At 38.7% G+C, this 25,383-nt stretch overlaps 1 protein-coding gene across 1 annotated transcript in view; it reads right to left on the minus strand.

The window, feature by feature from the left end:
* Positions 1-12,761: 12,761 nt before the first annotated feature.
* Positions 12,762-25,383, minus strand: part of ect2 (epithelial cell transforming 2) — a 38,525-nt gene continuing 25,903 nt past the window's right edge. Inside the window, exons 19-25 of the mRNA XM_013914758.1 lie at positions 24,152-24,290; positions 23,272-23,426; positions 22,527-22,634; positions 20,847-20,981; positions 18,895-19,079; positions 15,423-15,480; positions 12,762-13,394 (exon numbers count right to left, since the gene is read on the minus strand). Coding sequence (XP_013770212.1) covers positions 13,305-13,394; positions 15,423-15,480; positions 18,895-19,079; positions 20,847-20,981; positions 22,527-22,634; positions 23,272-23,426; positions 24,152-24,290 — 870 coding nt within the window. The 3' untranslated portion in view covers positions 12,762-13,304. The remainder of the gene's footprint in view (positions 13,395-15,422; positions 15,481-18,894; positions 19,080-20,846; positions 20,982-22,526; positions 22,635-23,271; positions 23,427-24,151; positions 24,291-25,383) is intronic.

A 25,383-nucleotide genomic window follows, 5' to 3' on the forward strand; every position in this document is an offset into this window, starting at 1 on the left:
CAGGATCAAAGGAATGTCTTGATCCTATAGATTGAACTCAGACTTACAAATTTAAGAAGCCCAATGACAACATTTGACAATTAGACTTAACAGGAAGATTTACAAGACAGTAGTGAGACCTGCTTTGTTGTATAGTTTAGTGATGGTGCCACTGAGAAAAACACATGATTCTGAGGATTTCTGTTAGGCATAAACAGGACAACAGGATGAAAAATCAGTAAATCAGCTGAGAGGCAAGGTAGAGAGGGTCTTGACATGTACATAGGAGGGATAGTGGATGTATTCAAGAAAGTTGGAGCTACCAGGCAGATTCCGTTCTGAAGTAAGATATGAAGAGGGTGGTGTGATAGAAGAAGAAGATGACGACAATATATCCTGTAAGTATAAATTATATTATATATATTGTACTTTTATGTAAAGTAATGCTTCCTTATGCGTGCATTGAGTTAAAGATTTTTTTTTTATTTCCCGAGAGAACAAGTGTGGGAACACTTGGCTTTAATTAAAAAAGGACTGTTGTTACATAACATAACTGAACCGCATTCTAATGTGAGCAGTTTACATCGTGTCATTTCATAGTTTACCATCTCAAAACAGGAAAAAGATTGTAAAGACTACAGTTGTCACATCTTTGCTTAATTACAGCCCATAATAGGTGAACATACAACTGGTTTTTAGCAACACTGGATTTCTGGCTGATGGCCACATTTTGTACCTTCTTTTTTTTTTTTTAAAGCTTGCGATGTCTCAGCAGCTGCACTCAGACTACATGTTGGATCCTTGCCTGTTTCTGCTTCTGCACAAGCACTTACACAGCAAATCTAGAGACATTCATATGCTGCACATGCTGAGAAAACCTGAAGATGTGACTACCTCGCATACTTGAATTCCTACATTCCTAACCAGTCAAATTAAACCATAATTCAGTCTAAAGGCCACCTAATATGAGTGCATTATCTTCCTAGCATTAAATAAGTTATTTAAGGACTGACTTAGAGAAATAAAAATTTAAGGAAAAAACTGACCAAATATTCCACACATATGCCGTCTCAAAACTATAACTTCTGTGTTTCACTTCAATTAAAGGAATAATTTGGGGTTGAGATCAGGAGTCTGCAGCACTGTCATGCCAACAGACAATAGTGTTCAGCTGTTACATACGAATTCCATTCAATCAAGTCTACATCTATATTGTTTAGTATAGTTGGAACTCCTGAACCTGACTCACCGTTACTGACCTGCATACAGTATATCTTGCAACAAAGGAATCAGAGGAAAACAATGCTACAGAATATCATGAAAGATTCAGATTAGGTGGTAAAACACCAGAAAACAGGGACACCACTGCAGCGCACTGAAGGCTGATTTATGGCTCTCAGTTGGTATCTGTTTGCATGGTGTGTGCAGTGAGAAGGCCAGAGAGTGTATAAAAGATAGTTGTAGGTACTGGATCTGCAATGTGAAACCAATGCAAGTCCTTTAAATGTGTATTCTACCCCAGCAGGGGATAGCAGCTGTTGAAATGAAAAGTCTGATTTCATAAAATTCTGTAGAACATAATACATCAGGTTCCATGCACCTTGGCACCAGTAAATGGATAACTTTATAACCATAAAGTCATCCCTACTTTCAAGTCTGACTCAATCCGACACTGTTCATTTTGGAAATTATGTCCGCTGTTAATATTTAGAAGGACAAAAAGAAGGGCACGCCTAAGATTGGGCATTTCTTGTGACTGACAGGTTGCTACCATATGGGCATGCAGTGTCCTTGGTTTCTCTGTCATATCCGCCCATCTCTCATCACATCTGGTTTCAAAACAGTGAGATGACATTGAAGAAGATGCTAAGCTTGAGGTTTTGTATCTGGGTCTTACTAGTGTAATAGTAGTGTCATGGGAGCAACATCTATCTTTCATGTACAATCGATGTCATTATACTGAGCCCAAATGCAAATTTGTGCAAAGATTTGCCACAGGTTAAAAGGTCATGTTCATCTGCAAAGGTGAATGCGGCACACACTACCAAGCAGTACCATACTGTAGCATACACTAACATACAAAAAACATGGACATTTGACCAACTTATTGGCCCGCAGTGCAATATAGAATTACCTTTAAAATACTTTTACTGGTTCATAAGAGTCTCAATGGACTGACTTGCTGTTTCCAGTCCAGTCGGACCTCTCAGGTTTTCAGGTGCAGACTGTTCCCAGGATTAGAGTGGGCTGACTAAGACTAAGAGTGCTGAAAGTGATAAAGCTTACTGTGGCCCAAGTCTCTGAAAAAGGTTGTTTGATGAGAGATCAGACATGAGATCAATTAGAACTCTGCATAAATTTAAAAACACTAAAAACCTTTTAATTTACACATACCTACACTCAATAGATATATTTATTTTTGTCTGATTTTATTTTGTTTTGCTTGTTTTATTATATTTTGCTGTTTTCTCTGCCTTTAGGAATTGTAAACTTACATGGGCTTTTATGTTCTGAGTTAAGCACATTGAGTTTGCATGTGATGAAATGTATATATATAATTTATATAAAATATAATTTTATATAAATTAGATTCCCATTGCAAAGAGCAAATCATTGCTGCAGTTTACAGTTTCATTTCTACGATTTACAATTTCTTTTGTTTTTAGATCAACCTGATGAGTGAAGAAATGGGCAGCATATTAATCACTAATTACTTTTAGTCCCAAACTAAAGAAAATTTCATTTTAAATATTTATAAATCAATTTTCAATCCATCTAAAATACCCGGATAAAATGCTGGGAGTGCTGGTGCCTGAGTTAGACATATTTGAAACTATATTCAGTCCATTTTAGGAGAATGGTAAATGGCCTGTATTTATATAGCGCTTTACTAGTCCCTAAGGACCCCAAAGCGCTTTACATATCCAGTCATCCACCCATTCACGCACACATTCACACACTGGTGATGGCAAGCTACATTGTAGCCACAGCCACCCTGGGGCGCACTGACAGAGGCGAGGCTGCCGGACACTGGCGCCACCGGGCCCTCTGACCACCATCAGTAGGCAACGGGTGAAGTGTCTTGCCCAAGGACACAACGACCAAGACTGTCCAAGCCGGGGCTCGAACCGGCAACCTTCCGATTACAAAGCGAACTCCCAACTCTTGAGCCACGATCGCCCATTTTAGGAGAGAACAAATTTGAAAAAGAGAAATGACAGCGTGCGTCTGAGGGAGGAAATAGAGCATCCAGCCCAATACAATACAGCCATCAGAGGCTGGATGTATAATAACCTATAGAAATATGTTGGAAGTTATTATATTAGGTGTATTAGGTGTGAAGGTCATATGATGTTACAGAGCAGAAGTGGTCCCAGCTTGTCTGTCCTTTGGTCCAAACTCATTACCACATCAAGGTTTAACTCACCGTCTCTCACTCTGTCTTTCTTTGTTCGTCCCCTTGTGGTGACGCGTAAAAACTTCAATAGGCCCCTCCAGGATTACATCATCAATAAGCCATTAGCATCCTTATGTTTCATCTCTTTCTCTCTCATTTTCCCTCAAACACACACAGACACACACACACACACACACTCAGACAATAAGCAGTTTGATGATGGCTGGTTGAATGGCTTTTGATAAAAACACAATTACGAAATGAGTGGAAACCATTTTTATTAATACTGATTCTCTCTCTATTCACCCTGTAAACATGAAGAGAAGGACAGCTAAGATGCTACTTTTTTGACGAGGAACGCCCAAGGGTTAAGAAACAGGTGGAAACAGGTATATGGTGTGTCATGTTATGAGACTTAATATAATGTAAGAAGAGCAAAGTGTTGTAGAAAAACCATAAACCCCACATCCAATATTACTGACATTCAACATGGATGTTCCTCGATGTTACATATGAAAAGCTGGCTCCATAATCCAGTGGTGACATAAACATAGATTGTTAAAATATCACATTTTACATCAGTAATAAATGTGTTCGCATTTAAAAGAAAGTTTGATTTCTTTTGCAAATTTCCCCCCAAAATGAAAACTAGATAAATGTAAAGTAATTTTGTGCCATTTTGCGCTTACTGAATGACGTGGGCTTATGGTAAAGTGCACTCCAAAGAGTCTGCTGTACATTTTGTTTAAACACATTATTTCATTAATCCAAATCACTCCTGCTCAGTATCAGTAGTAGTACAGGTGCATCTTGTTAATCAAGCTAGACAGCCAGTATCTTCCTAAGTGTGTAAGGTCACTGCTGCTGCTGAAAGCTGGGTCTCCAGCTAAAACCCAACAGTTCTCAGTTGAGACTAGAGACCGACCAGGAGTATGCTCACTAGATTTTTCAAGCGCTAAGATCAATGAGACCTACGGAAAAAAACAAAAGAAATTTTTAACAGATATGATATTTGATTTTTATAGGGTAGATCCTACTATTGTTTAGATCACACCTCTAACACTGCAGGTAAAATCCCAATGTGAATTCTCTTGAGAACCGATCAAATATATCCGTATGTATTTGTATACTCCCTCAAAATTCCTTATCAGATCTCAACAAGCTCTCAGAGCTTCAAAACCACCTCTCAACATCACTTTTCACTTTTCTGTCATTCAAGCACACAGGTGTGACAAATGCATTATTTTCCAAAGTTACAACTGTTTACGAGAACAAATTCTAAGAAGGAAAAAATACCAAACCAAAACCCATCCATCCACCCATCCATCAATTGCCTTCTGCTTATCTGATTCGAGGTTACTTGGAGGAGGGGGTTGGCATCCTGTCCCAGCTACTATGAGGTGACAAAACCCCCCAAAAATGTAAACATTTTGGTTCAACAACGGTACTTTTCTAGTTTCCCATTAGATCTGCTGTGAATATTTCAGTTCACAAGCTGAATCATAATTACGGTCAGAATTTCAATCTTATGGCTAAATAATGCACATTAACGCACATTAACGCTTCCTTTCATAAATGCTTTCCATGCAGACACTGAAGCTGAATTGAAGCTTTATTACTACCCGCCCTCGGAATAAAAAGATGAAGCTTTCTTTATTTTGATGACCGTGTGTCATTGGCTGTAGCTGTAGCTTTACACCTGGCCTATTAATAAATCTATACAAATGGTAAGAGGCACTTCTCTCAAATCCTTTCACAGAGCAGAAAAAAATGCAGTCCCTGAGGAAAACAAGTGAAAAACACTCACTGTGAAACACTGTGTGCGTGCTTTACAGCAAGAAGGCAGAGAGCAAAATTAGAAACAGACACCCCATCAGTTAGATCTCGTCTGGAACTGAAGCACTGAGCCAATGACAGGTCAATTCATCTGCTGCGTCTCGACTTTCAGCAGCGGCAGTGCGGCTTCCTAGGAGCACTGACCTTTTCACACTTCAAAAAAAAAAAAGCATGAGTGTGTGTGCAAATGTGTTTGTGCAGAAGGGAAGATGCACGTGCTGTGCGAGTAGATAAAGAAGGATGGAGCCTTTTGTGTGTATTCAAAGAACAAATTGAAGAAGAACAACAGAACGTGTATGTGTTTGCTTACAGGAGGAGCAGTGAGAACTTTACATATGAATACATTTGTGCGTGTGTCACCATTGCACTGAATGCTAATCAGTGACTCATAAAAACAAACACACATTAGAGGACCTTATCTTTCCCGGGCGTATTGTACAAAGCACACAGGTAGAAAACCACACAGATGATCCTGTGTCAGTCTAGTCCTCCTTTACCCTCGTCTCGAGCCTTGGTGCACTTGATCAGCTTGACAGTCCTGTCTTCGCATGTTGCCGTGTGCCTTTTGCATCAGCTTCGTGCTTCTAACAAGAGAAGGGCTGCAGGTTATAAAACATATTCTGGGATGGATGTCAAGTGCCTCACCTTGAATGTTTATGAAAGGGAATGAGCATTTGATCATTTATATCACAGTTTCATGCAAATAGAGGTCATCAGGTCAAATGTATAAATTCTCAAAAACATAAGTGCTTTACCAGGATTTTAAAAAGAAAAACATTCTAAATCATTAAGACCGATGATTATATTTCAGATGTTTTGGTTATCAAAGAAACTGTAGTTCAATACTGAAACAAAAACTCTGAGCAGCTTCTTACACTGGAAGCTTTTCTCTATCTGTAAACAAGGAAGCCAAGCTGGACACCACTGAGCTTTGTTACTATCTTAACCAGAATGCCAGTAAAAGGACCAGACCAAGCATTGTCTCCCAATCCTTCATTTGGAACAAGAGAACACTATACAGATCTACACTGGGAATGGTCTGGTTACCTCTGATAAGAGTTCTCAGCCATCTTTATGTTTGCTTCTCTTTTGGCAGGTAAGGCATTTTGGGCTACTGGACTATTTCATTGTTGCTTGAGAAAGGACCAACATGTTCTTTCATGACAACACTGGTTCTTGTAAATCCATTTAGTCCATATATTTGATTCTCTGTGCCCTAATTTGGCTAATCTGTGTGAGTTATGTGTACAATAACATCTCCATTTGAGTCTGCCTTTGCAAAAGTTGTGTGAGTTTTAGAGATGATTTAGTGATTAATATTCTGTTACTAAATGTCTACAACTAAATAACACTTTTTAACTTTAGAGGTTCTACAGAAAAATTAAAATGTGCTTCTCATATATTCATTCACTTACACACACACACACACACACACAGAAAGTGCAGCTGAAGGCATGAAAAACACATAACATTCAGTAGCTTGCTTGTGGTTACTTTGACACGTGTAGGGTATGGGGATAAAAAAAAAACCCTAAAAACCTAAAAATCCCAATTTATGGTCAACCCACCTTAGCAATGGTCAGCCCTAATATTCAGTGGACTGAAATGATAGGATTGCAGTGGAGGTAAGATGATGCAACTCCTCTTCTTCTTGTTACCATTTTAGACAGACCTCTTATGGTCTGATTCACTTTGGCACTCTCAAGCCAGCAGCTCCATCCATCCATCCTGCTGCTTATCTCAATTCGGGTTGTGGAGGCATCAGTCTCAGCAGAGAAGCCCAGACTTCCCTGATCCAACCAGTTCTTCCAGCTCATCTGGGGAAACACTGAGACATTCCCAAGCCAGCCAAAAGATGTACTCTCCAAAGAGACTTGGATCTGCCCTGGGGCATCCTCCCAGTAGGACGTGCCCATAATACCTCACCTAGGAGGCGTCCAGGAGGCATCGTCATCAGATGTCTGTACCACCTTAAAAGGCTCCTTTTATATGGAGTAGTAGCTCTACTCTCAGTTCCTTTCAAATGACCGAGTTCCTTACCCTATTTAAAAGGGAGAGCCCAGCCAGCACCCATGTCAAGCAAAAGTTAAGATAGCTTTGCTTTGACAGTGGTACAGCTTGAACCAAACCCTTCTGTATCCTATATCCAGCACGTCTACTTCTAGCATGTCCATCCGGTACTCTCAAGAATAAATAAAAGAAGCATCATCTAAAAAGCCATTAGCAAGCACTGAAGTGGTCTCCACTTATAACTTTATTAAGAAAGAATGATAGATTTGTAAGGACACAAAGGATGCCTACCTTCTGAGTAAGCTGTCTCGCTATAATGCTTTCTTTGAAACTGCAGAACCTCATTGCATTGCATAATGTGCAAAGGGGTCAAAAATCACACCACACTGGTTGGTCCGTTTTTTTAAAAAGTGCACACAAATTGCCTCATTCGTCCATCCATACAGCATTTTTTTCATGCTTTTCCTATGTAAATGCTTGCTATCTAACATTCACACACATTCATACTCCGATGCCGTATTGGAGAGCAACTTGGGGTTAGTATCTTGCCCAAGAAGCAACAGCTCAAGGTGGCAGCAGTACAGGTTCTGGAGTTAGGGAGGCACTGAGCACCAAGGATTTTTATCACAATATTAAAAACATTCCTTATATTTCTAATTTTGTTATTTTGTCCAGTTACTGTTTTGCATCTGAAAAATTGCCATAATTCCTAAACAAATACAACTATATTCTTGATACATGTTTTTTTTAACATGGGAAAAATTTAAAAATAAATAAATAATAATAGTAAAGTAAAATATATATATTAAAAAGTGTCATTGTCCAAAAACGTATGCAGTTACTGTAGGCATCATCAAATATACAGTAGACTTTGTGGCAGTACATTTGTATAAAATCTCTTTCCTGGTAAGCTGCTGCTGTCCTTTGTTGAAACGGAGATCCTTGGTGGATTTTAGTCATTTTTCAGAGGATTCTTATTGAAATCGCACAGTGAGCGGCTTAAGGTCCTATAACCTGCAGTAAATACCCAGCAGGCAAGCTTGCACAGCATGTGCTGTATTCACTCTGCACAACCAGCTTATGTAAATAGATATCTGGTTAGCTCTAGACACAGTGTTACCTCAGGGGGAGAGCATCCTTCTCTCCATCCTTCATCCCCCTTTTTCCAATTTATTGCTCTCAACAAATATCTTTTTTCAGAAATTGTCACAAATATGAAGCTAGATGATAAACAGCTACCTGTTCAATATCACTTCAAATGTAGCTACACTGTATACAGGTATCTGCAGAGCAAGAAAAAAATGGCATGTTTGCAGTAAAGTTGAATAAGAGATCTGCTGAAATGGATGGAAATGGATATGTTGTGTTTTGCAATTCCCTCTGAGCTATGAGCTTATCATGAAGAACATGCGAAAACAAGTTTATATGCACGTACACACATACTGTTACAATTCTTGCTTATCATTACTATGGTAAAACATGTAAATAACATTAGCTTCTCTCTTCCTTTGATGTCCTCTGTAGTGAGTAAACAGCTAGGTCCCAGCAGTGATTCTCACCTGTTTAAGGGCTCAGAAGTACCTGGAAGCTACAGTCATTCTGCTTAATTTGAGACTGCGATCAACAGTCATTTCTGAATCTCCAGAATCTCTTCATGTGAGGCTCCAGTAGACGGTCCTGTGTCATCGTTTTCAGCTCATCGCTTCAGCTGAAAAATTCATTTAAAAGCACAGATGAAACAGTACAAAAAAAAAATATTCAGAGACTTGAAATAAAGGACAAAAGCGCTCTGAGTGACAGTGCAAGAGAAAAATAGGACCGTGTCCTAATTAAGTCTTCAGCCCAGATGAATTCATTGAGCCTTATTAGAGGGACCCGTAGAGACAATATCCTCTTCAGTCCTGGGAGAAATCTGGAAGTTGCCACTAGCAGAACACAATGAATTGATTTAGGAACTTTGCTATGACAGCACTTCACAATTTGAGGGTGAATTTTCTGTGTGGTGACCACCTGACCTGTCTGCCATATGGTTGGAGTTAAATGTGGTATCGCCTGAACCAAATCAAACACAAACAAGCTGGAAATTAAATCTATTCCGGCACAGGCAGGTGTGTAGTGTTTTGCCTCTACTGGCAGGATTTAAATTGGTTTAACTGGCTTGGTCACTCAGATGGATAAAAAGCAACTTCTATATTATACACTTGTTCATCAGTTCATACATTTTCTTCAGCTTTGGTGACCATGATATCTGAAATGTTCTCTACTTTTAGATTTACGACAGAACTGACAAGTTGGTCTGAAGCACGCCATTCTTTGTCACTGCCTACAAAAACAAAGGGCTACGATAACACAACACAAAAATCCCATCTACAGCTGTCAAAGAGAGTCTTTTGATGACTGCCTTTGGTCTAAAAGGTCCATGAATAACAAAGCATTGAACCATCTTTCATATAAACGTTCATCTGATAAAAATTGCCAGTTTCCATTAAATGTTTGAGTTTTTAAGAGCCAAAAGCAACAATGTTCAGCAGCATTAAGCAGAAATGTGGAAGCTTTTTCTGTGATAGAGGATAGAGGACTGTACTGGTTATCTGACATACGGCACACTTTTAGGCCAATGGACCTGTATGACTGGCGCACCTGCTGGACAAACACTGACAGCAGTTCATTCATTCATGTTCATTATGGACAACACGATGCCCAATCAATTCTCTTGGCGACCTGGGGTTTACAGACGTGTGTGTGCGTGCTTCATATTCCCAAAACTCCTAATCCTCCTGCCTGGAACACACCCAGATTTCTGTAAAAGTTAGGCAAAGTTTTGGGTCACGGTTCAATAAGACAAACTTTGAGTGAAAACGAAAACTTCTCTCACAGCATGGAACTCCTTTATATGAAACACGTCCAATTTCCACACCTTCACATTTCACTGAGGAATTTCAATGTCAAACTGCTCTCTCTTTCTGGTTGTGTCTCCACTATGAAATCCGTTTGTAGAATGAAATGTATTTCTCTCATATCCATGCAGAGTACGGAATATTCCCATGAAGAATTCTTTCCCAATTGCAGCATTTAGGTAGACTGAGCTGAATAGTATTTATCTGCTCTGATGGTAGCTTAGCCTCTGCAGACCCTTAAAACTCCAACTGCAGCCCCCACCAACTTCTTCTGGCATGCCTTTTATTTATTTTTTTTGTTTCATCCCTAAATGGCCAGGAAGAGTTACTTTGAAGTGAAGGTAAAGGCAAATATAAAAAGAGTGAGTGTCCTCCATGAAGAGGTGGCTTTTGGTTGTGGCTATTCCCCAGCCTCGCCTTGCCTCCGGCCTGCATGACACCACCTCCAGTTGCTAGCTGGCAGACTGGCACATCACACTTATCCAGACTAGACAGATTATTCTCTAATACTTTGAAGAGGTTTCACGTAAAGAGCACTAAACAGGAACACCCTTCTCAACCCACTGCCATGACATGAAATACTAATGTGGCTAAAATTAAATGTTCACCATTCAAATCGCACCTCCACTCAGTGTGAGAAAGTCTGCGGTAGCTAATGTGATTATAGTTAAGCTAAGGGCAAGAGGACATGCAGCTGAGGTCTGAGTGTGTGCTGGGAGTATGAACTCAGAGAGAATTTTAGCATCTTTTTAATTAGAACTTTTAAGCTGCGTCAAAGTTCAGAAAGCCTTTTCTTTTTTGGCTTTGCTATTTTGGATTTCATGAACATTAACAGCCAGCAAATCACAACTGCTAACATAAAGGGACGACTTTAAAGAAATTCATTAAGTAATTAGGCACAATTACAGCTTTACAATAGAGTACCACGGAGAATGGATACTAATGGCATAATCGCATTTTTGTAAAGGGGAGAGAGCTAATGCTATGGTCTGTGAAGCAGGCTCCCAGTTTTTGCAGTGGAAAACCTACATGTAGAGTTTAGTCATCAGTGATCAATATGAGATCAGTGTTGAAGTAGTGCTGCTTACTGGCCTCATTGTTGCCAGATTGTGCACATTTAAAAATATCACCTTAAGCAAAAGACCTCCTGGTTATCCAGTTTTCCTTATTTGTCAGTATTTCTGGACTAGATTTACTTTCTTCAAAGAACCAACTGATTCTGTTGGTTCAAAAATGAATTTAAAGCAGCAGCTCTGATTTAAGGGGGAAAGGAAACAGGGGAAAGGCACTTTTTGTCTAGGGGGATCCAGAAACTTCTAAACTAACTCCTACATCAAATGAGTATAGATGAGTGCTGAGGAACATTCATGAGCTTCTTTCAAAGTAGTATGCAAATGATAAACAGGCCTTCAAGTGAATATTTTGAGAATTGAGCATTTCAAGCCCTGAAACTCATTTAGTAGTAGCTTGACTTGGGTTTTTATTTTCTTTTTTTTTGTAAAAACGACAAGAATTTGACCCTTTAAAACCTGAACCATGAAATAACTACCAATTTTTTTTTTTGCTCAACCTTCTGATGAATTACAAAAACCACATAAATTAAATATTAATTTACATATGGGTTAACTTGCATCATATTTGCTACATATTCTCCCCAGTTTATTAATTATCATGTTATTTTGTTTTTACTGGTGGGACAAAAAAAAAAAAAAAAAGGAAAAAAGGAAAAAAAGAAAACACTGCTCAAATATGATACACTTGACTTTAAAGGTTTAAGATGCGTTACCTTTAACTTTTGTCATGTTTATTCAGAGACATGAACATTTTCAGGGATATAGTAAATAAATTTATTTTAACACAAATGACTTAACGTATTTAGCCACCAACCCCTACATCTTCATGAAATGAAAACATACATTTTTAAGTGCATTTAATGTTGAGATAAAAGAAGTAGAAATGATTAGGCTTGGTGAGAAGAGCCTTAAAGATACGAGAGAACAAACATAAATAATGTAATTCAGGGAAAAAACAAAACACAAAAAAAAAGTACTAAGAATAAATATGTACACCAAGGCAGCATCACTTCTCGAATATACGCACAGATACAGATGTTGTGTAAAAAGGCTTTTAAAACAGGTACAAGTGTACTGGGAGGAAACATATGGTTGTGATCTGTGGAACTGAACCTCTCAAATGTTAAAATAGAAGCTTTATAAAAGCTGGAAGCTTAAGTTTACATTAACAAGGTGAGTTAATTAGAATATTATTACATGCGGAGAAAGAAAATCTACAACACTACAATAAAACAATGACAATTGTCAGTTAGAGTTAATTAAAAAAACAAAACAAAAAAACAAAACAAAAAAAACATAACATTGAAGGGCAAAAAAAGTCAACATTAACTATTTTCCCCTGTTAAATAAAAAACCTAACTTCAAAATTAATGTTAATTTGTTTTACCATAGCATTTAGCAACAAACGTAGATGCGATTAAATTCCCATTTAAACCACATGTATACAAACATGATGAAACTTGGTCTATGCTTATAACCACGAACAGCACTGAGCAGTTGCTTAGAAATCAGGAAGCTGAATAGGGAAACAGAAACACTGAAAATGTAACTAGTACACAAACACACACAGAAAATGTCAAGAAAAACTAAAAATTTGTCCTTCATATTTTTTAAATTAAGTCAAACTTGACCAAAGCAGTGGCTATCAAACACAAACATGGCACAGTACCGTTCCAGTTAGGCCCTAGTGATGCAGTCTCAATTCAAACATTGTGAGTTTGGAAAAAGAAAGGAAGTCCTGGAAGTTCGCAGCAAATGACTAATATTAGCTGGATAAAGCATAAAAATTATGACCAGCTTGCCCCCACTGCTGCTCATATTTCAGATGGGAAGCCACAGACAGCTGCAGGACAGTTCTGATACTGGCAAATATCAGTAAGTCCCTACATTCAGTGCATTATGATGGCTTAAAGCCATTTCTTCTGGATAGGCTAAATCTGTGTAAGCCTGAAGCGCCGGTTTGGACAAATATAAGTTTGTCGTATTTACAGGTAGCTTTAACTTTATGCAAATCGACCTATGTGGTCAAATCTTGCTGTTAGTGTCAGTCAAGGCAAACGAGGTGGAAAAGGCTAGCAATGACTCCTGCTGGTGCCTTCAAACAGAAGCATTTCAGAAGAGGTGGGTGGTTGAACGACTGAATGTGTGATACTTCCTCTCAAACATGGTAGGCAGATGGACCATGGAGGGTGAGTGGTGTGCCTGTAAATGGAAGAGAGATTTATTTATTTTTTAAAAGAAAATGACAGACATGGAAGAAAAAGTACTTATAGTTAGTTAGTTAGTTATATGTTAATACACAACATCCCCGTTAAAGAGTGATTGAGGTTTCTTGAAACACTACTTTCTATATTTATGTTTGTAACTGAGCTTGTTATCATATAGGAAACTGGATCTGCTACAAGAAAAATCTAATATGGGTGGAGGTATTTCATACAACTTGGAAAAATAGGTTTCAGCAAGGGAATATGAGAATGGCAGTTTTAACTATTATGTGTTTGTACACAGTCAACATTATTTATATAGTACCTTAACAGCAGACACCTCAAGGTGCTCTATATGAAGAAAATGCTAAAATATTAGAAACAGAACCGATCTGTTGGCAACAGCAGAAAGGAAGAGCGTTTGGCAGAACTAGACTCAAAGAGGGACAAGTCATCTGCCAGAACTGGCTGTTGGGGGTGAGGGGGAAAGATGACCAAATATTGCACTTGCCCTTACTGTCCATTTAAAAACAAACAAAAAAAACCCCAAAACAACAACAAACAAACCACAAAAGGCGTTAAAGGGCCTGAAAAGTGAAGCCAGTAAGCAAGTGCATTATTAAATCCAGTCTAATCGTAGGCAGGAGGTGACTCCTTCAGTTTCAAAAACACATCCCACAGTACAGACGTCTGCAGAAGGGAAAATAAAAAACAAAATAGCCCTCGAGTCTGTTGATCTATCACTTCAGGAAATCCTTGAATCTCCAAACTGCAGTTGATTTTCAGCGCAGAACAAGGACCATCCCCAGATGCAGTCCAAGAGGATGGGAGTGAAGTGTCTAACCACAAGACCAGAAGCACCTGAATAATTTTGAAGATCTTGACAACGACAATCTAACCAATCAAACTAAAAGACAAGAAAGGGAAGGGCAAGCAGTTATTAGTAACTGGGTTTTTCAACTGCCCAAGTAGCCTCCACGGTGCTTTCAGTATGATTATTAGCTCTGCAAGAGGTGGTAATCACCTTAGTTTTTATTCAAATATGAAGAAATCAATTCTTGCAGGTACCAAGTTTTTTCTTTTTTGAGAAGGCAGTTTGAAATGTTTATTATTAGACTTTGTATTTGGGTACTCATAAATATGAATGAAGATCTGTATCAATTGGATATTTAACCTTTCCCACAATTAAATGGCAATTTAATGTTTCACCTCCCACTAAGGTAATTTAGATAATCTGTTGATTATCTGACTGCTTGCATTTGTTTTCCTGATTACAATCACTCTACACTCATTGTAACAAGTGTACAATGAAATCACTACATAATCACTGAAAGCTGACATAAACAAAGCAATAAGCTCTAATAAACTGAAAATATTGCAGAAATTGCAATTTGGATAATTAAACAGCTTACAACCGCTTACATGTACAGTTTGTATGTTTGTCGCACTTAAATGTTTCAGATCAAACAAATCCAAATATTAGACAAAGGTAACAGAAGTAAACACAAAATGCAGTTTCTAAATGAAAATGTTTATTATTAAGGCGGAAAAAATCCAAACCTACACTGCCCTGTGTGAAAAGTTGACAGTGGTGTATCACGTCTTTGGAAAGCCGAGTTCAACTTCTCTAGCCACCCAAACGCCTGATTACTGCCACACCTGTTGTCAATCAAGAAAACACTTAAATCAGACCTGCCTGACAAAGTGGAGTAGACCAAAAGATCATCAAAAGCCAGACATCATGTCACAATCCCAGGAGATTCAGGAACAAACTAACAAAGTAACAGACCTTCCCAGGTTTACCACTCATGACCTCTTGGATGACGACTCATCCAAGAGGTCAAGTATTTCAGACACAGAACATCATACAAACCATAAAATATGGTGACTGTGGTAGTTTGATGGTCTGGGGTTGTTTGGACCATGACTTGCTGTGGTAAATGGAACCGTGAAATCTGCTGTCTACCAAAACATCGAGAACAAGAGTATCCAGCCATCTGTTCATGACTTTAAGCTGAAAACGCACTTGGGTCCTGCAGCAGGTCAAGGATCCGAAAAACACCAGCACGTCCACCCCTGAATGGCTTAAGAAAAACAAATTGAAGACTTTGGAGTTTGCCTAGTCAAAATCCTGTCCCGAATCCGATTGAGATGCTGTGACATGACCTTAAAAAGGCAGTTCATGCTCAAAAACCATCCAATGTGGCACAACTCCAACAATTCTGCAAAGACGAGTGAGCCAACATTGCTCCACAGTGCTAAAAGAATCATCAGTTATCAAACACTTCCGTTATTAGGTTTAGGGGGTTATCACTTTTTCCACACAGGCCATACAGGCTTAGGTTTTTTTTTTCTTATTTAATAAATATATAATAAATATTTAATAAACACCTTTATATATAAACTGCATTTTGTGTTTACTTGTGTTATCTTTGAATTCAGAAAATATTCAGGTTCTCTCAGTTTTTGAATGCATAGTTCTTAATCTGATATAATGAAGTTGATATAAATTCTATGTTTGCCCATTAATCCACAGCAACAGTTTGAAAACAATATTGTAAATTCCTAAATTTATCATTCACATTAAGTATGCAGAATCCCAAGCAAGTACTTCATAGAATCTCTTACAGAGGTAATCACTGATAGATGGTATAAGGCCAGGTGATGTAGACTTGTCTGTGCTGGAGTTCTCAAACATTTTACTAGACAATCATCTTATTTTTCATCATCGTTTCACATATATTCTATTTAATATGTTTAAGCACCAGACAGAGTGTGTTTCTTCTAAAATTTGTGTTCTTAAAGCAATTTCTCTTTGTTGCAAAATGCATTGCTTTTCACAGACTCCTATACATTTTGCTGGATGTAGACTGGTGATCAACACTGGTATTTAACAACTTTTAAATCAATTTTAATTTAAACAACGCCTGCAAAGACGTACTTAAAATACTTTCTAAAGGCATTGTATACTCAAGCTTGACTCAGAGTTAAGACTGGGAATGTGAGTCAGTGCGTACGCGTATTCACCAAGTACAAAGTTTAGTTTATGTGGTGCAGCCTCATTTTAATTACTGAATGCAAAGAGACAAACATTGTTACTCAAGTCTCTATGCCTTTCAGTCCAAACCTGGCACCAAACTAATTGAGATGTGCAACCTTTGCCAATGCAATCACACTTCAGCAGCTTTCCACCTGGCTTTTACACACATGGCAAGTGCTCTTTATAAGCATTTCATCAGAGCCACAGTTTTTCCAAATACCCTGTGTGAAAATGCACATCAGCAGATTTATGCCTATTTACAGTGATATAGCGCCAGTGTCATACAAAGCATTTTTACTCTAAACATTACAGTTTGCATAGATGTGTCTCTTATTGGAATAAATTAAGCAGAGTTCATCATAACAGTGATACAGAAGCTTTTTTGTTCCCCCAATCTGTGAGGGCAGTTGAAGTTTCAAGAATCAAGACTTCTTCAAGTTTTAGTTTGATTAGTTTGATCACTACAAGTAGTATGATAATGGTGAGAACCAAAACAATGAATTCAAAAATATTTCAAACCTATAAGTCCGTTTTCCCTGTGAAAACTTAAGTATTTGAAGCTTTCTGTTAAGGTACAAATGTGTCTACATTTTGCTTTCTTTGTCGATAAAGTTGTTTCTTCTTGATCCAGAAGAGACACTTCTTGAATATACTCGACAACAGCTACTATTGTTGTATCTATAGTTTCTCATTTCAGCTCTAGCAAAACAATGATGGCAGATTCAAGGAAAAAAAAACCCTGCTCATTGCTTTTGGGTTGCCTATGCAGGAATGTTGCCACACATGTATCATTATCTACATGATGCCTGCATTTAAGATGCGATGGGTGTTTTTTTTTTTTTAAGTGCACTTAATCAAAACAACACTTTCTATAAAAAGCTGGTATCATTATCAAGGAATTCTCCTTTTGCATCAGTGCAATTCTCACTTCATTTGCAATTCTTTCCCATCTGACAATTTGTGACTGAGCAAAATGCCCATGTAAGAAAAAACAAAACCCCAAAACAAAGCACAAACACAAACCAGAGACGAAACGGTACATTTTAATCGAGTTCTGTAGAATATGTGCCAGAAAAAAGAGGCATCAGGTAAGGGCAACACCACGAGTGTCTGCATCCTCAATGCCACAAAAATCCTTCATACTGGTCCTTAAATGGCTTCAGCTAATATGAGGCATTGTGTGCCTAGTGACTCAGGCATCACATGTGGTTAAAATGTATTACAGATAACAGTTGACCTGCCACTAAACATTAAAGCTCACATAAAAAGTCACACTGACATTGTGAATACATTGACATTTTAATTTTAGTGTCATGTTTGTGTGTAAACTAGCCCAAATACACAAAGCTCACTGCATACAAAAACTGAAGACTTTGACATTTTGATTTTTATTCTTGATATTTTCTTCAAGTGGCACTAAAAAGAACGGCTTTGATCAAAACAAAGATCGATAAGAGACTAATCATCCTGTCTTATAGTTGTAACGGTAACTGAATCATTCCTTTTTAATATTCATGAGTTGGCTCAATGCAAAATGAAACAATCTGTTTGTGAAATCAAGACTTCACATCTAAATCTCTCCCCCAAAATAAGAGGTATCAATCTGGAATGACAGTCCCAGCTCTTCGTGACCCCTGCTCATTACTAACATGTACACTGTACACCACCTGGTGAATATTCCCATCCACCACCAACACCACCACCACTCCGTAATCTAAGAAATTCGTCAGAAAAATTACTCCAAATCAACCCTTAAAATCTCCACCCTTTACACCTATACCAATCTCCAGTGAGGAGAAGCATTATACGCAAACTGATGGAATCTCGTCTGTGTCGATCCGACTTGGGCTGTGGAGCAAATCTTTTATTTGTATTTTTCATTTTGCAGGGTCTCAGCTTCTAAGGAGTTGATTTGGGACTAGAAATGCACCAGTGATACTCTGATATTAAAAAGGCAAATGTGCCAAGACAGTTTAATGAGGATTAGTTTAAAATGGAAAATGAATTGGTGCACCCGAGACTGAAAGTGGACAACAACAACAACAATAATGTCTGCTCACGTCAAACTCCAGGACAAAGCTCAGCGATCATTTAAAGCAGAGTCTCTTTGCAAGGACTGGTCACGACAGCCTTCTGTGGATCCATGGGAACTTGAGGACTTCTGCATGACTCAGGAAAGACCCTACGTTTGCCATTAAAAGGTTGAGGACCTGGGGAGCTTGCTTGGAATCCTACAGAGGGCAGCGGTCTGGACAAATGTAGTCGAGATTTGGATCGGGAATGTTTAGAGTTGAGCTGTGTGGAGTTTTGGACAGCTGAAGTAGAAGCAGAGGTGGGAGGATTTAAACAGGACGACTCCCAGGAAACAGGGAGGCTGGAATGAGTTAGTGCTGGTTGATTAAATAAAGAATCATTAAAAATGGGCTTAGATTTTCTGGTGATAGAGCAAGCATTAAGCTAAGGGTCTTGGCTCAACTCAGAAGCAATTTTGGGGACAGGATTTTTGGGGGGAGTGCAGGGGGTTCGCATACGATCAGGGATGTTGAATCTGATTGGAGGGTGGTCCAGAGAGTTAGAGCGCTGCACCACGGCACTGCTTTTGGTAGAATCATTCAAACTGAATGTTGAGGCAGCGCGAGGCATCTAAAGTACATAACAAAAGGGAGAAACAAACGGAGCAGGGTTTTACATTTAATGAAGGGGGTGGGGGGGTGGGGGGCAAGAAAACAGACGAGCTAAAACATCACAAGAAAACACAGATCAGTACAGTAACTGAAGGCTGTTTATAGGATTTCTTTGTGGATGAACTGGCAGAAATGGAAAATAATCATGTTTTCATTAGTGTATAATCATCTGAAGGCAAATCCTACCATGTAGTATCATAGTGGTTCTACATTACAGAACAGATGAGTTTTCCTATATGCCTGGAAAGGCAAGGGCCCCATTATACCTGCCATGCTGCATCGTACAGTGCGAATGACACTGTACGACAAAGCTGACGTCAAACTGATCCCACATCCACCATCTGTCACTCAAGCACCTCTCAATTTCTATAACCTATGGCACTACCATACATTTGTGTCGATTTTCTTGCCATTTTAATGACATATGGGTTGACATATGACATACAAGCTCAGAGATTCACCTTTTCAACCTTGCAACAGTTTGAAAAGATGAGACTTTGTGGGGGGAAAGACAAAACCTCACACAAACCCCCCTAAGCAACTCTTTTGCTTCCAATTGTGATTTCTTCCATTGATCAGCACTGACGAAGAGGTTTTCTCTGACACCCATTATTCAGGAGAATACTGCAGCACAACAGTGAGCATGCGGCTGTGCAATAGCATTACTGGCGGTGTGCAAAGCAACCAGCAAGGCAGGTATACTGGGACCTTGAGGCGAGTTCACTTAGCTGCAATCTGCAATGCCAACTTCTGGTAGAAGCCACTAAATCCTAATCTCTTCTAACTACACATTGTGCAAATACTAGCTTTGCTTGTTTGTTTTTTTTTGTTCAGTCAGAAAGATAACATTCAACACCTCGCACAAAAAACTATTCTTAGCCACTATTGAAAATAATTTATGGGGTTACAGGAAAGAAACTCCATCTGATTAAAAAATAGTAATAAATAAGTAAATAAATAAATAAATAAATAAAATAATGACATAAATATCTAGTCCTCATAAGCCAGCAGCAAAAGTTATATTTTGTCTAGTTTCTAAAATCTTTTTCACTTGCTGTTTACAAGAGGAACTCTGCATACTGCCATTAATCTGACTCGATAAGCTTTGAGCATTTACCCATGGATTACTCTGCAGTCTGCATTTACATGCATATACCATTAAAAAGAGGCATGTTACCTGAGATACTTATCAAAAAGGTAAAAATGTGATAATGTTGTACCAATACTACACACTCAAGGGTTTTAGAATACATTACGATTAAATGAAATTAAACTGAAACGCGCACAAAAAGGAAAACAAGAAAGAAGATTATAGGACTATTTTTCTTTGCAAAAGAGAAGAAAGTCGCAGCACATTTAAGACCGCGAGCCCTTTTTCTGCTTTCTAATCAAGTTAGATGAAAGTAACTGACACCAATTGGATGGGTCTGATGGAGAGATCAATTACCTGATTCTCAGCAAAGGGAGAGAGATGGAGAAAACAGAAAAGCAATAAGGAACAGGTGGACAGATAGATTGTTAGAGACGGACAACCTCTTAGTATCCATCACTTTCATCATTTAGCACACACGTACACACACCAAAATGTAGTAACTGAGTTATACAGACGGTGAATTTGGTTATTATAATACAAGAAATTAGATGATCTCAGTTTGGCTACATCATTAATACACCTTGTGTTAGCTAGTACCAGACTTAATAACGCCATATAGATAAATGAACTTACAGCCAACGTGGTGCTGCTGCCGACGCGGTTTTCACAGCTCAGCCTCTGGCTTTTCTCATCTGAAGGACTGTTGGCCATGAAAGCCCTCTGGATCACACGCTTTGGGGTCTTGGTGAAAGAAAACGCTCTTGTCACCTAGTGTGTACACACACACACGCACACACACGCACGCACGAACACACAGTCAATAATTTCAGTTTTGTTGGCAGGTCTCTGTCATATTTGTAATGGTAAAAGAAAAAAAACAAAGCTCCACTTTTGTCCACTTGTTGCACCATGAAAACTAACACTTCTAGAACACCTGCTCTTCATCTTTGTCAAAGGCGCCGCATGATATTTTTGCATTCAACAGGTTCTATTTTCAGCCACTTCATTTTGAGTATCTGTAGCTGTAACTCATTTTGCATTTGCTCTTAGTGTCCATCACTGCTGAAGCCACCTGCATAACTAGAGGATTTATTTCTTCCAAACGCAGTGAAAAAAACCTATGTGCAGTTTTTCTGGCATTGAAGCATCTATACCAGGCAGAGCATGGGTACAAATATGTAAAAGCTGTCATTATCAAGTACAGTCTGTTAAATGATCACATTTCATTTTTTTAAAAAGGGCAAAGGCCTCAATAATTACAAAAACACTTATGACAAGAAGTGCCCACAACAAAAACTATTGCTCATCTAATGAGCAGGCATTTAGTCAACATCTGGTAATTTGGCGTTCTTTGATTTACATTTTGTTCAATTTGTTAAATCATTATCATATAATGTGTCAAAACTAACATAAATTAGTATATAGAACCTGGACTAACAGATAAAATAATAACTGACAACCTCCCATTCAAGATCATCTACTCAGACACGTTCAGACAGATCCCAGCACACCAACTGTTTTCAGATCACTCTAGAAGGCCTTCCAGTATCCACAATGCTATTACTTTGCAGTTCAATCAAACATGACTGCAGACGTAAGCTTCTGTTTCAAACTAACTTTTTTTTTTTTTGCCAAAACAAGCTTTTCATCCATTTCTGAAAAATAAAAATCAAGTTGAAAAATGACCATTTTGACACCCTGGAATAAATCCAGCACACACTACAGAAGTGCAAGGAGACGTGTAAGGGACTTCCAGGTTACTACCAGCCATATTAACAACAGTACAGGTGATTGAGATGAAGTAGGTATGTTTTTTGATTTTTATTGGACCATTTCTGGCACTTTCTGATCAACCTGCTTCTGAAGCTTTGCAGCTAGAGAAAACTCCCTGAGCTATAGGTTCAAACATGCAGGGCATCAGCAGAAGAAAATCTTCCACAAAAGCAGGTGTGACATCAGAGAGGGAAACGAGTTGCACGGTTTTTGCATCGTGCTGCTGTCTTTTTCTTAGCCCTTTCTATTTCCATCACACCTACTTTACTCTTTAGAACATCCAAAAAAGTAAATAAATAAATAAAAATTGCTAAGAATGCAAGGTTTTATACTCATGTTGCCCATCTCTTTCCTCCCGCTGAGTCAATTTTTGGAGCCTTCCACCAAATATTAATGATGATAATAATAATGATAATGGATTGGATTTATATAGCGCTTTTCAAGGCACCCAAAGCGCTTTACAATACCACTAAAATCATTAATATTTAGGGGTCAATGTTGGAAGGGTTCCTTATTAAAAGCCACTTCTTCGACCTTTACCTTTTTAGAGGTTTTCTTGATGGCCCTGGAGGCTTTGCTCAAGGTGCTGTCCATATCCTTGGTGCTGACCTGCAGTGAGTCTGGGTCTGTACACTGAATAAGGTCTTCCTGTTTGCAAGACAAGATGACAAAATACAAAAAAAAAAAAAGATCCAAACTCAGTATAGTAAATCATGACCTGAAGAGTGCAATTCAAGTAATCAGTACAGATGGATACATTTTACTCTGTTGTCGAACTAGTAGGCTGGTATGTGGAGGAGGATTAACACAGTCTTTATTTCCTTCTCTCCCTTACCCTGCAGTGGGCTTTTTAACAAACTGAAGTCCTCTCATTGGTATTCACATTGCAGCTCTGACCCAGTGAAAAAAAGCATTAGGAATGCAGCTGTGTGCCGTTTAGGCAGAACAGATGCCAACATCGCCCCCTGCTGAGTACTCTGCAAATTGCAGCATCTCAAATTAACATCTTCCAGTGAGCTCAACAATGCATGAGCTTAATCAACACCAGAGAAGTCTGATTTCTACCATTTTCCACAAGCACTAAATAACTTAATCTTTCATGTAATTTCTCATTTTTGTTTCCATGAACAATAACTACGATATGCATTATGCATTCCCACATCTAACCGCATGTCATAAACATGCCCTGTCTTCTCATATACAAATGTATGAAACAAATACATTCGAACAAAAAATGTCCTCCATTGCTTTCTTTCTCTTTATGTACGAGTGTGTTGCTTCTCACCGCATCAGCCCTGCAGATGGTGTTGGCTACATGGCGGCAAAGTGTTCGCAGCCAGGCGCTTTTAACCGTTTCCTCTCCCGCCAGTTGGAAGCTGAACAACAAGTTCTCCTGTTCAGTCGGAGGGCGAACCACCAAGGCGAATGCATTCACACACTCTGAAGGGAGGAATTGAAAGAGTGAGACCAGGACAGACAGTGACGGTGCAAGAGGGAAGATAATTAACAGTGACAAAAGTAAGAGGGTTTAAAATAAGAAAAAAGAAATCAGGCGGTGAGAAGAGAAAGATATAAGAAAGAAAAAAGGAAGATCAAGGGAGTGTGTGGGAAGAGGAGATGGGAGAAGAAACTGTTGAAAAGAGATGAGCAGGAAGAAATGATGGTAACACTTAAGACTGCTGGGGGTGATGGGTTACAGAAGCCAGAGTCATCTTGTGCAAAAGAATATTCAAAAGTTCATCTAATGAGGCTTCAGCGTCCAAGTCAGACAGACTGAGTGGATATCTTCTAAAGTTAGTTAGCTCTGTACTTCTACAGCCAGAGTGTCCTTCTTTAGCTGCAGTGCAAGTAAACAAAGTACTCTCTTAAAAGCAAATGAAGGAAATTGATTATAATAACAAACAGAAGCTGTGATTATTCAGATGGACTGTTTGAGGGAAAAACAACAAATTACAGTAATTAATTAAAGATAACTAACATTTTCAGTTAGTTGGAAGCTGACAGTTTCTTTAAAATTTTATCAAGCACGATACAGGATTTTTCAAAAACACAACTTAGAAATGAAATTATTTAATCTTCTGCTCCACTTACGACTGATCATATGGACACTGAGATGACTTGCAGATGAAATGTTAAGATGCAACTGTGTATTTTGCCAATTTTACCTTCTGTGTCTTGCAAGTCCAGCACTCGTCGAATCTGAGACAGCGGCATTAATGCTATGTGTTTCAGGGGGGGCGGTGGTCTCGTCTGTCCCAGCGGACTCTTGAACGTATTGATCACCTTGTGTCGCTTCCTTGCAATCTGTAGAGATGCAGACACCAACTTTGGAGGTAAGTGTGAAAGTCAACTTCAAAGTAACATCCCTTGAGTGTGGGTGCATTTTGCAGTATGTGGGTGAAGCTGCTATCGATTGCTTGGCAATAAATCAATGATGCCTTCATAGAGGTAAACGATGCAACTCATTAATGTCACGTTAATTAGGAGATGAGAAGGAAGATAGAAGAGGCAGAGAAGAAAGGAGGGAGATTTGGGAGAGGATAAAATACAACGCAACATTCCAGGTCAAGAGTTAATCAATGGCTGCTGATGATAGAGAGTAGTGAGGCCACCCATGACAATGGCCATTCTATATATTAAAACACACACAGTGTAGCTGCTGAACACACACAGACAGGCTCATTAGGAGGCGTCACTGACACTTCTGAATCAGCGCAGCCGCTAACCTCGTCTCTTTCATGATTGCCTGCCATGTTCCCATGCTGACCCACTGCTAATTAACACACACACTTTGTGTCAGCAGTGATAGACTGCACATTCCTGATTTGGCAAGAGACTTGCACAGCATATTCTGAGACACGCTGAGAGACTCTCCCAAAACCTCTGAAGCCTTTAACTTCTTTTTATCTTTATCATTTTTGTTGGGAAACATAACAGCTCAACATATACAAGGCCAGATAAGCAATCTTGGGTGCAAGGGATATTTTAGGAGAATTCTGAAAAGAATATGACAAGACTAAAGTCACGGATTGAAAACACCACTAACAGCAAAAGTATATCTCGCCGGCCCCCTGTGTGACAAAGAATCTACATCATACTATGACTATGTAACTTTAAACCACGCATTACAGCTGAAAGACCATAACTTCTGCACCGATTACTATTAATGTATCATTCGCTTATTCTTAATCACAATAGCAGACCAACACTTACAATAAGTGTTTTAACAGGGAGTAATTACCCAATTAAAAATACCGACTGCTGCCAGTGCTGCCCCTAGTAGAAACACCTACGGTATCAATTTCAAACTCCACTGTCAACCTATTGTCTCAAGTAGATTCATATAAGTCCAAAAAACAGACAATGGTAATGTCTGCATCTGAGGCTACGTCCACAC

The sequence above is a fragment of the Pundamilia nyererei genome, unplaced genomic scaffold (assembly GCF_000239375.1).
Source record: "Pundamilia nyererei isolate P.nyererei 1_Seehausen unplaced genomic scaffold, PunNye1.0 scaffold00222, whole genome shotgun sequence".
Lineage (NCBI taxonomy): Eukaryota > Metazoa > Chordata > Actinopteri > Cichliformes > Cichlidae > Pundamilia > Pundamilia nyererei.